We start from the raw sequence: 12883 nt of genomic DNA, 5'->3' as shown, positions 1-12883 counted from the left end.
ACCGACACTCTGCCAAAATAGAGAGTCATCTCTAAAGTTCACAAGAATTCCATTGTTCATCAAGGCTTATTCCTACTTCTTCAAATCAAAGTGGGGATTCTCCTTTAACCTAGTTCGAGATCAAGCCAACGGCCCTCGCATCAAATCAAGCACGTTCGACTATTCATTCAACTTGGAGACATCACATCATGATTCAAGACCAAGCTTCATAGCCCCTTCGGATCGTAACGTTTCTTGGAGATCGAATCAGAGGAATTTATTGTACTCTTTTATTGTAAAAATTTATACAGAGGATTGTACTCACATATATACAAATCAATACAAAGATAATTTGTTACACTATTTCGTGATCGTGTGATTTATCTTTTACGAAAATTGTGTGTACACCAACATTTATATCTATTAGTCAAATAGTAGCAGCCACGTATTATACTTCATTCACCCAATGACCCAAAACTCCCTTGATGTCGTATAGCATAAGGACACTATTGGACAATTATTAGGACAATGACAATGATGGTGAAAAGAGTGAGACTATAAACAATTATATATAAACCATAAAGCAACCCTTTTTCCCTTTCACATGGTGACAACTTTAATTGATAAGTCCAAGCCTATTACTCCATTAGGCACAAATTCGAAGCTTCCTGACATATTGACCATTCTTTATCTAATATAATACAATTATAGGAGCTCTTTTCTATTCCTATAATGATAGTCTGGGTTCATAACAATTACTAGCTATTGACTATTCAAATTTCTTAAATCTAGAGCATGAGAAAATCATACCTAAAAACTCCAACTCAACTCCACAATCAAGAAAGGCAAAGTTTAATAGTCGGTTGAAGCAAAAAGGAAGCCCCCATCAGTAAAATACACGTGTGACTAAAGAGGAAGAAGGATAAGGTTTTCAAGGCCCATATATTTACTTATTCCACCTCACTTGGGCTTCATATCCCATGGTATTTATCTTATTTTTTAATATCTTAGGCCCAAATCAATTTAATCCATTTGATTGTAGGCCTCCTTTATAATTTACACATAATAATTAAATAGGTATCAAAGTTATGGGGTGTTACACAATAGGTGATGTTGCAAAATAGAGTTTCCCTTTGTACTTCCATTCGGAAAAAAAGGTTTGTAAGGTATGCTTTATTCCGTGGTTAGTTGCACTAATAGACTACACTTCAATAATCTTGCTAGAAAATTTGTAACTTTTCACTGAAACATTATTGACATACTTTATCCTTTTGGATTATTGTACACACAATTTTCGTAAAAGATAAATCACATGGTCACAAAATAGTGTATCAAATTATCAATTTATATTGATTTGTATATATGTGAGTACAATCTTTTGTATGACTCTTTATAATGAAAAAATACAATAAAACTCCCCTGATTCTATCTCCAAAGAACTTTCCGATTTGAAGGGCTATGAAGCTTGATCTTGAATCATACTTTGATGTCGCCAAGTTGGATGTGTGATTGGATGTATTTGAGTTCTAATTTGAAGTTGAGGGCCGTTGGCTTGATCTCGATTTAAATTGAAGAAAAATCCCTACTTTGATTTGAAGAAGTAGGAATGAGCTTGATTTTTGAGGGAGCAAGGGTGTTTTTTTGGACTTAGAGATGACTCTCTATTTTGATAGAATGTCAGTAGGGTTTTTCTCTCCAAATTTCTGTATGCCTTTTTCTCATACAAAAAGCCTCTATTTATAGAAAACTCAATAATCCTTAATTTGGGATTTTTTCTGTCAGCATTTATTAAGATTTAATTACAAATTTTGAATTTAAATTCAATTTTTTAATTTAATTTTGGTCTTGCATTTAATTAGAACATTTCGTGTGAGTCTTTTCTTTTGACGTTGCCACATGGCTATTTTCATTTGATGCTATCATGTGACTTGGACACGTGTCATTTTTTTGTGAGTGGTGGTGACTCAAAGGCTTGACCTGTGGCTTAATTTTATTTGTTGATTGTCCACCGTTGACACATCATCAATTGAAAATTAATTTGATTATAAATATTTGATCAAGATCAATTAGACGGTTGTGAATGCATCATAAAATTTTGATGTCTACAATTATATATATATATATATATTTATAGACAAAACTTTGGTACAATAACTTAGGTGCTGTTAATTAGGTTTCTCCCTTAAAATTCAGTTATATGGCTACTTTTATATATATATATATATATATATTAATATCATTTTGTCTTGATTACAAGAACCCATTAATCATGGTAAAAAATTCCATTGTTTTAACCGTGCACAATATACTCCAATAATGCAATACAACTAGAGAAGAATCTTTCATGTTACAGACATGACAAGTCCAATTGAATGATGATATCAGCAAACAATTATGAATTATGATACAACTTACTAAGTGTTGGAAACATTTTACAGCATTTTTTTTTTTTTTTTGGCTCTCTCCTTTTCCCTTGAAGACAAAAAATTTGAAGATTAAATTACAAATTTGACACAATATGTTCAGGGATGCTTTCATTTTAGTTCTCATATTGAAAATTTTCATTTTTTTTTCTCTCAAATTTGATATCATTTTCAATTTCATCCTCCTATTTATCTAAGTAAATATGCAGGCTGGCTGCCCAAACCATTTATACCCCCCCTGGTTCTTCTTCTTTTCTCTCTCTCCAACCACATATTCCCTTGAAAGGAAAAGCCTGGGTCTAAGAAGCCTTTGGTATCTTAATGCATATATCTCATTTATTCAAAGCTATTAGAGCGGGATCCAGTACATAAGATCCATTGCAGTGATGACAAATGGCTAAAAGTTGACACGTGTCACCATCACAACAAGTCCAATGCACTGGAACATTGGACTTAAGCCAAGCACCCTACTTTAGAAACCCAACTTTCTAGCCTTCATCAACATACCCAAACTATCAAATCAACCAAATACCCACTTCAAAATAGATTTTGTATAATCATTCTCAAACATCCATAAGCAATCAAATTAAACAAATGATTTTTTTTAGAAGGCTCATGCCCCTGCTACCATTGGAAAATCTAGAATCAAATCCCCATGACTCGTCCACTCTAAAATCAAAGCCTCATTAATCATCAATACCTCAAGCCACTAGCCACCCATAAAAAGCACCCAAGACCCACGCGCAAAGTTAGAACTTGCTACTCATTTTTCAAACTCCTGAACTAGCTCACATCACAACCCTCAACTCAAATCATTATCAAACAAGTCCTTGATCATCCTAAATTAGACATTGGATGAAAATTGATGAAATGACCATTCCTAGGCAACCACTATCAAATTTAGTGTGAGACCTCACATCGTGTTTGGGTAGAGGTGTTTTAGGGAGGGAGGAAAATAGGGGAGGAAAATGAAGAGAGAAAATGTCATTTTCTTATGTTTGGTATTGGCTGGAAGGAAAATGGGGCGGGGATAGTTTTTCTCTTTAGGCCACAAATCTTTCTCCAAAATGGAGAAAAAACTTGAAGTAGGTAAAATATCATCATTAACCCAACTTTTCCATCCCCCTAATAGTAATAAGGGCATAACGGTAAATTAATTATCTTTCCTTCAACTTTTTCAGCCTCTTTACCAAACACATATGGTTAAAAAAAAAAAAAAAAAATTCTATCTCCTAACCTCCCCCACCAACCCCACCCCCCCACAAAATCTCATCATGCATCACAACCTAAGGAGTTGGGTAAGAGGAAAAAAAACATAATTTTATATATGAATTTTTCTTTGTTTTTTAATTGCTAACATAGATTGAGCAAGATCCAAAACATAGTTTTAAATAGAAAAATTACATCGCCTTAAACTTAATTGTCACATAACAGTCACATCCCTAACGGAGATAGACGGGAGGACTACTTTAAAATTGTTATCAAATTGGAGAGTAAAAAATGAAAATGTTCAAACATGAGGGACTAAATGAAAACCCCCAAACATAAATGGTCAAAAGTGTAATTTACTCATAATAAATATACGCATGTGAAGACAGCACTCAATTAATCCACCATGCGCAGCAATGGTTGATCCTTAGAGAACCCAATCAGTTCCAAAAAGAAATGCCAGATTGATGAGAGCCAGTTAAATGGTGAAGTTTCTGTTATCACCACCTGTCTTGATGTTTCATCCTCCAAGTAAGGCACTATATACGTTTTCATATCACTTGTAGAAATCTCCAAATGGCCCCCGGAAACGTTTATGAATTTAACTTTACCAGCTTCATCCAGGATTTTCAAACCAATCCAGTCTTCAGTATAGAGTAGAGTCTGCAGGGAATAAAATATGCTAAAAAAATTAAAAGCAATCATTAATTAATATATGGTGGAGATACAAGCAACTAATGAGTTATTTTTGAACAATTTGAAGATTCTTCAATTGTGTAAAGATTGCATATGTGTTACTCTTGCAAAGGGTAAGACTTTATATAGAATAAAATGGCAAAATAGAATACATGCGATTGACTGATTCTAACTAGTTTGTTGAGGATCCATAGCCAATTCCAAATTTTAGGATTTTTTTTAAAGAAGGATTAAGGCTTGGTTATTGTGTCTTTTGTATTGAGAAAATGGACTTCTCCTTGATATTGGTTTGAAAAGCATAAGCGTTTTTATCAAAGAAATGTTGTCCACAATATTTTAACAACACTTTCACAATAAATCATAAGTTAGAGCTTGTTACTGACAGTTATTAGTTGGTAAAAAAGTAATTTCAATTATAGGTTTAAATTAGAAGTAGCACTTCTCTTTTTATTATCCTATATTAAAAATAATAATAATAATAAATTAAAAAAAAAAACTTATTGACCAGGAAGTATGTTTGACCAATAAAGTCCTCCCCAGAAGCAAAGCATAGAGAAGAAATATTTCTTCAAGAAGGTAAAATCATGACATGGAAAGATGGATTACCTCTTGTGCAGGCAAAATAGGATCAAAGGCCCCATCTGGGTAATACCCGAACCAGGACGTCTCCTTAGGAACCAAAACAGTATCCTGCTCAAACTGATAATGCATTCAAAGAAAGAGAAGAGCATCACCAAACATGTATGAACAATTGAAACTTGCATCATATCTAAGTGGACTAGAAAAAATTACAGATACAGCTCATGACTCTTCAACTCACCATAATAAGAACCAAATTCTGTAAGCTAGCAAATCTTTCCTTATAGGTGGAATTTCTTGTAGCGTTGATTTCATTGTTAAGCTTTGGAAGAAACTTGCATCCTTTTAAATAGGCGCTAATGTCCTGAAGAAAGAAAAAATAATCTTGTTTAGCTCTTAGAATAAAAAAATTCCATTGAAGCAATATTGAGAAGGTGGCAATAATGAAAATATAAAGAATTAAAATAGCTGAAAGTCATATCAGCAATGGTTTCATCCCAAGAGAAAAAATGACTAAACAACACAGGCCCATATTCCATATTAAGAAGTAGGAAGCTAATCTTAATCAAGAATGAAAGCTGGTCACCAACTTTCACTGAGGGTTTGGTTTATTGCGAAGATTAAAAGACAAACTATTTGCAAGATAACCTGCAATTTAAAAGAGCTTTAAGGTAAACTGAAGTTATACTCACAGTTGGGATTTTTACATAACCACTTGGAGCCAAATGTTCCTGCAGTTCCACCAATGATTAGAAATTCAAATCGTAAATGTCATCAGAGATAAAATAACAAGAAAAAAATGGAAAACAAATCAATTAAAGTAGTCCATAAGGATGAATTTAAATTTCACAATAATCAAGAGGAAGATGATTTATAAAGAGGCCACTGTTTCAAACATTGAATTATTCGTTTGTCTTCATTTAATATATATATAGCTTTTCATTTCTCATTTAATAAAATAATCACAATGCAAAATTATAAATTTTATTTTAAAAAAAGTTCATACCTGGACATAGTTACTGTAGACTTCTAACTCGATTAATAGGTCCACTAGAGCGCAAAACCACTCGGACTGCAAAAACAAGGCATATCAAGCTATAGTACAATTCATATGTAGATTGATTAATTAACACATTCAAGTAGGAAATGAAATTACATAAAACATGTTTATTAATTGTAATGATTACTCAGCGCCTTTCTACCATAACAAGTCCAAATTTTGTTGGCAAAGGACATTGATTAGTGATATATTTCAATATCCAGATCACTCAATCTCTCACATATGGTATACAATATAGAAGTTTTAGAAAATCCAACTAGAATTGAAAAATCATAGGAAAGGAATGAAAGTCAATTAATAAGAAGAGAGAAATATTGTTGAAAATTGGCCATTGTGTTTTTCATTGATATCAATGATCTATAATGATCTGTATCATCAGTATCCACAATCGATTTATAGATATAAAGAGCATTGAAAAAACAGCAACAGCATTTTTAATCTTTTTAGTCAACAATAGTAAGTTTTTCTAGATACTGTGCAACTTGTTTTCCCCCCAAAATATAATCTGACCTTTCAAAGAGTGCGGAGGTTTTGTACAACTGAAATTTTCCTTCAATGCCAAGGGTTAATTTAGTATTTTATTGGTGTAAAATACCAGGAAGGTAATACATCTTTTACATCTCCCTAAGTAAAGATTGTTCTGTCCAACATGATTATAATTTTCAAGTCTATTCACGCCAAAACGTATGCATATAGTTAATGCAAAAGAAATATTTAGAAGTGTTGTCCCAATCTACTTCAAAAAGAATATACAGATCATGAAGTGAAAGAAGCACATACTCCACAAAATGGAATTGAAGCAATTCCAGCATGAATACCAGCTAAAGATATGAAATTCTTAACCTGTATATAGAAAAAGAGATGGAACATAAGTAACATACAAATCAAGTTTGAGAGAACTATAAATCAGCACAATGTAAGAGAAAGATAGAAGAAGAAAAAGAGAAACAGAGGAGAAGAAACAATAATGAAGATGATGGGGGAATGATCAAATATTTGAAGGATTTATAAGTAAAATAATGTTATGGAAAAGAGGATGTTGATCAATAAACAAAATGTGAATTGACCTACTCCTAAAGAACTAAAATCCCAAGCACAGAAGACCTAAAAAGTCACAAATAGAAGATGAATGGATGCTGCCTAAAACAGTCAACCACTCATATCAAGACTGGAAAAAAATTACTTAATTACACAAATAGGCCTTTCAACACCATCAAAATTTTTACCATTCGTCTCTCACAAAACGGTCCACAACACACAAAAGGGAGTAGCATTCCAAATCTTCAAGTTCCTACGACGATGAAAATTTTCCTTGCTAACATTCCAACATCCGAATCATTGTCTTCACTCTTCAGCATTACCCAAGAAACACCAAGTACACACAAGGGAGTAGCAAGATGTGAGTATTGCTTTCATGCTCAGTCTCTCTGTACCTTTCAAAAGCATGATTCAATCCTCGGTAGTGTTGTGCTTCTCTAAGATGGCCCATTTTATCCTATGCTCTAAAACCTTACTTGCCACCTAAGTTGTGAAGCTTTATTTTGATGATATTGTCAAATTATATAGAATTCCCAAAACAAGTGTCTAATAGGGATGTTAGATTCATGAGCTATTTCTTGAAAACTATTTGGCACATACAAATAGAAATTGTCTTTTAGGAAAGCATAAAGAATTCTCTTTGAAATGGATAGATCAAAGGCCCCTGGACCAGGTTCAATAACCAAAGCTGTGTGCCTAGACTGATTTTCAGGCTACTAGGAGAATTTTGACTCCAATAAAATTTTCAACTAGACGGTTACTCTACATTCATTTCATTGATATCAGAAGTTAATGTCTTCTCAGTATCAGGTATCTTTCAGAAGCCAAGTATTAATTAGCAGGGAAATGTATCAACACTGTGGCAATCGAAAGAAAGGATCTGCCTTTAAGCAATTTTCTGGAGTAAAAATTAACTTTGCTAAGATGAAGTTCTTTTATCATCCAGAAGGCATTTCATCTATAGCATGTGATATACCAATTCAGCAATATATTTACAAGGCCTTTGTGCATGTGTGGACATTTGATAAACATCAATATCATTGTATTGAAGATGATGAAAGAGTACCTCAACAATATGTTCACTATTCGGGAATGAAAAACATAAAAAAGCAATATCAGAGTTATTATCAGATTAGTTCTTACAGGAGGGGCCCCATCACACCATTCAACTACCCCTCGACCAATCATAGTACCCTGTGTAACAAAAATGACCATGTAATATGTTACTAATATGTAAAAACATAAACAAACAATCAGAGAAGTCTAAATATTGGGAAAGAAAAAGATAAGAAAATCGAGATAAATGTAATGCCATCTAATTACAACATTATACATCCTTGAAAACCTTCTCAATTTTACATGCAGTACGTTCCATACTTCTCCCCTACATAAGTGACAACTTCCTTTTCACACATGAATCTAGAACTGAAAAGAGAAAATTTGTCTTTTCATTTAAATTTTCCTTCATGTAATATAATGCTATTTATGCAGATAATTTACTTTGACCTGCTGATTCATAGGTGAAAGGACTATTTTAGGCACTCATTATGCATCCCCTTTTTGTATTGCAACCTATTCAACATCAACACTAGATGTTGAATTGTAATTTTATTTTCAGAGAGTTCACCCATTAATTGGATGTCTCCAAAACTCATCAGGTTCTCCATTGACATTGAATGATGAATCACATCAACATATGTCAATACAAATGTTCCAACAGGAATCTAGACATGTATTTAAAAATTGCAGCACTAAAACCAGTCATGGAAAAATATAGGAAAAGCTTGGGGAATATCAAAACAAAAACATGTAGAAAAAGAAAAATCAAACGAAAGTTTGCTGAAAACTAATGAGAATCTATAACAAGAGAATGCCATGAAAGAATCCACATTAATCAAAACACTTTAGTAAGTAAAGTCTTTCCAAAAGTATCCCCTTTCATAATCAGGAAAAGCTAAAAACACTACAATAACAGCATTTTCTTGTATCACATTGCAATGATCCCCTTGTTTACATGTTACAAACATTTTAAGCAGTACACTCAAATTAGGAAGCTGATAAAATTAACAAACAATTTGAATGTATATAACCTACAGTAAAATGGAGCCTAAAATCAATTTTACACTTTATTCTCCCTGGATTAGAGGGACTTTGTCCCAAGCAAGTCTCTTTTTGATGTATTTCTGAAAAAGACTTCCACTCCACTTTCCAAGTTCCAAGCATATGATTAATTCTTGTTTTTGCTTGTCTCAATTCCATTTTTACTTGTCCCCAGGGAGTGCCATTGAAGTACACCGAAAGTAATACATGAGAGGAAATCCTATGTTAATTACCTGAGAAAGTCCAACTATGTTGTAACCCTCACTTAGTTCACTCATGTTCTTCACCTGCAAATAGAAGCTAAATCTTGTTGGGAAACAAATTATACTTCCATTGCAAGAAGAGGAAACAAAAAGCTATTACCAAACAACTTCATCACCTTCTCACAAGCAATAGCAGTCTGCAAGCACAAGAAATATAAAAAAAATGATTATCACATGATTAAATATGGAACATTCTCGATAACAAGCACTCCTCATATATTAGTATGATTGGAACCTGTTCCAGCAGGGGCATAGTCCAGGAATCCCATCCTCCATCTCCGATTTCTCTACAGGAAAAAAAGTACATCTGATTACATTTAGGATTTACTTAACACTGTTCATGTTGGTTATACACTGGATATGAGCCTGATTAGATTACAGATGCCGTGTACCAAAAAGCCAATCAGCAGGAAAATCCAATCTCAAAGCATCAAACATGTTGATATGTTGTAAAATAATTTAGCTTTCCACTAATAATAGTTGAGCATAGTTTGACAACAGGTCAAACTAAATTCCACTTTCTTGATGGCTTTATGGTCATAAGTATAAGGTATGTTAAATTACTGATTGTCCCAAAAGTTTAAACTATTGGGATATGATAAACTTTATCATTTAACTACACAATTCTAACACTCCCCCTCACGTGTAGGCCGAAACTACTTTTTAATAGGTGAGACCCAACACATAAGAATTTAAATGCGAGGTAAAGTGGAGGAGACAGGGATCAAACTCAAGACTTTCTACTCTGATACCATGTTAAATTACCGATTGTTCCAAAAGTTTAAACTATTGGGATATGATAATTTAATCATTTAACCACACAATTCTAACAAGGTATATAACAAGTTTAAATTTTTTTTAAAGAAAGTTAGATAAATAGAGTCATCTAACGACCTTGTGCACAAAGATAAGTAGCTTTCTTCACCTAGAGGTAATCCCCCAAGGAAAACAAAGGTAGTGTGGATGTCTGGCCTATAGGTTAGGTTCAGGGTTTAATATTTTACCAAATAGAGAATAAAATATTCATTAAAAAAAAAACATACACGCAATATCCTTGAGATCCAGACCAATTGCTTAAACGCTCGGTGAATGTTGCGACTGCTTTACTGCTGCATTTATCTCCAATGCCTGCCACAAAATGCATACAAAATGTTAGTATAGCAGCAAACACTTAAAGGATGCTAAATATTGCAATATCTAAATAGCAGCAAACACTTCAAGGATGCTAAATATTGCAATATCTATACATCATTCTCCTGAAGGAAAGTCTCAACATATTCTAGTTGCCAATAGAGAAGCTGAAAGATGAAGTCAAAACATGTTTTAGAAACAACAATTCTACAGAAAAGCTTTCTTTACTTATCCATTAATGTAAGAAGCTCATACAGGCTAGAAATATAACAGCTGCCATATACATTTGTGTGTGTGTGCTCGCGTGCGCATGTGTAAAGAGCTCCCATGCAATGTGAGAGTGTAGCATTGCTCAAACTTTGTGATTAAGAGTGCAATGAACTGATAGTTTGTGTGAACATTAAAGGCATAACATGACAAACTCTAGCTCTCACATATTTAGGACTAACTAACTCAGTCTCTGTCATGATTGAGAACACAGTCACAGCTTGATAGGATAAAATAACTACCTAACTGCTTGCAAGCAATTTCTGAAAGACTCTTCTTTGTCAAATGACATTTCTGCTTTTCCAAACACTTCTTTACTTGAAGGAAAATACGTTTGTTAGGATTAAGTCTCAAGGTGACCAACATGAAATCAAAAAAGTAAATCCCATAAAGTTTTCCAGATATGGATTGCTGGTTACTGATACCCAGTAAGGGTATATTCTAAGTCCCATCACAAGGTTTAAATTTTTTTTTCTTTCCTAAAAATTTAATCTCATTTAAATATATGAGACAGGAACTCCAATACTCCTATTTTATATTTTATCTCAAAACAAAAATGGAGCCAGTACATCAAAGATCAAATAAAGAATAAGCTCAGTCCATCCCTTCCGCCACTAACTCACTGATAATTTATATTTATATAAGAAAGATTTTAAACAAAAACCCAGGTAGAATATCAAATGGACTTTAACCAAACGTAAGGAAACATACAGTACATAACAGCACAATCCAACAGAATTACAGAAAGCTAAAAGACAAATTACTACATAGCAAACAGTATATTCCTTTCCCATACTGGAAGTTAAATTCTTGATACTACCTACATTCCACCATTACCACATTACAGAGAGAACAATATAGAAGGTCAAATAGCAGGTAAGGCATAAGCAGAACCCAGAAAAAAATTGAGAGAATAAATGGGAAAAAATTATTAAAAAAAAAAAAAAAAAAGAGAGTAAGAAAATTAATTACCATGCAAGACAATGAAAGGAACAGAGTGAGCAGTGAGAGTGAGTGTGCAGATGATGAAAATGAGAACAGTTGACAGTGGTAGAGAAAGAGAAGCCATTTGGTGTTAAAGGGTATTTGATATTAGAGCAGGTAGCTGAGTAGTAGCATTAGGAGGAGGATATAGGAGAATGTTTTGAAAGATTTCAATCCTAGAAGACAGGATTTTTGTGTGTGTGGTTTCTGGTATTGGGAGAGAGAGATTGAAAGGAAAGGATTGACAAAAACAATCGAAGAGTCAGTTTGTCAGTAGACATGGCGCCAGCTACCCTTCCATCTGTTGACAATTTCTCCTTCATATGAACTGGCGGTCGGTCAAATGATTTTCATTTCCTCAAAACAAACAAATATTTCTAGTGATTATTATTATTATTATTATTATTATTATTATTATTATTGCTGCTAAGATTTTTATCAGAAAGAAGTTAGAGGAGTAGAAGGAAATCAGAACATAAAAAATTTATATTTATTTAAAAAAAAAAGTTAAAAATTTCTACAATTTGGTACACCACAATTTCTAAATCATTCCAGTTCAACTTTTATTGTATAGTATTTGAATATGATACGATTATGAAGAATTTAAGGAATGTACAAAGGGTATTGATTTATGAAATATTTTTATGGGAAAAGAAAAAAGTAATTAAATTTTTTTAAAAGTTTTTTTATTTATATTTAAAAAAAAAAAGTGATATCAAAATTTTCTTAAAATGATTTATTAATAAATACTTTAAAGACACTTTTAACTGGAACTTTATTATTAGTATTTATTTTTTAAGATTCAATTATTAGCATTAGTACCATTTTAGTATCAAAATGATTAGCTGTTGGATAAAAAAAGGAAAAAAAAATGATTAGTTGAGAGACTTTTAGACATCTCACTTATTACATATGTAACCAGATTATTATTATTTGAGAAAGATATGCTAGATTTCGAAACCCTTCACTTAAAACAAAAAATCAATCATTTGAGCTAATACTTTGTTTGTTATTATAACATTAATATTTTCTGAAAAAGTAATCATTTAAAAAAAAAGTATTTTCTAGAAATTTGTCTAAGTTTCCTATGTTTAGTAGTGATCTTTAAATGAATTTGAAAACTATTTCTTTGATTTTCTTTATTTAGTTTCAAG

The 12883-nt window shown here is 32.5% G+C and overlaps 1 protein-coding gene across 1 annotated transcript; it reads right to left on the bottom strand.

Moving 5' to 3' along the window:
* Positions 1-3763: 3763 nt before the first annotated feature.
* On the bottom strand, positions 3764-12070 carry LOC115986645 (palmitoyl-protein thioesterase 1). Its single transcript, XM_031109866.1, has 12 exons — positions 11718-12070; positions 10391-10475; positions 9583-9634; positions 9464-9484; positions 9318-9371; positions 8128-8178; positions 6727-6789; positions 5893-5958; positions 5579-5617; positions 5128-5250; positions 4914-5006; positions 3764-4274 (listed from the first exon to the last, which is right to left on the bottom strand). Exons 1-12 carry the CDS (start codon positions 11812-11814, stop codon positions 4008-4010), a joined length of 1011 nt encoding a protein of 336 aa, XP_030965726.1. The 5' UTR covers positions 11815-12070; the 3' UTR covers positions 3764-4007.
* Positions 12071-12883: the final 813 nt, after the last annotated feature.

The sequence above is a fragment of the Quercus lobata genome, chromosome 4, assembly GCF_001633185.2.
Source record: "Quercus lobata isolate SW786 chromosome 4, ValleyOak3.0 Primary Assembly, whole genome shotgun sequence".
Taxonomy (NCBI): domain Eukaryota; kingdom Viridiplantae; phylum Streptophyta; class Magnoliopsida; order Fagales; family Fagaceae; genus Quercus; species Quercus lobata.
The sequence above is the reverse complement of the archived record's forward strand: the minus strand, read 5'-3'. Positions and strand labels throughout refer to the sequence as shown.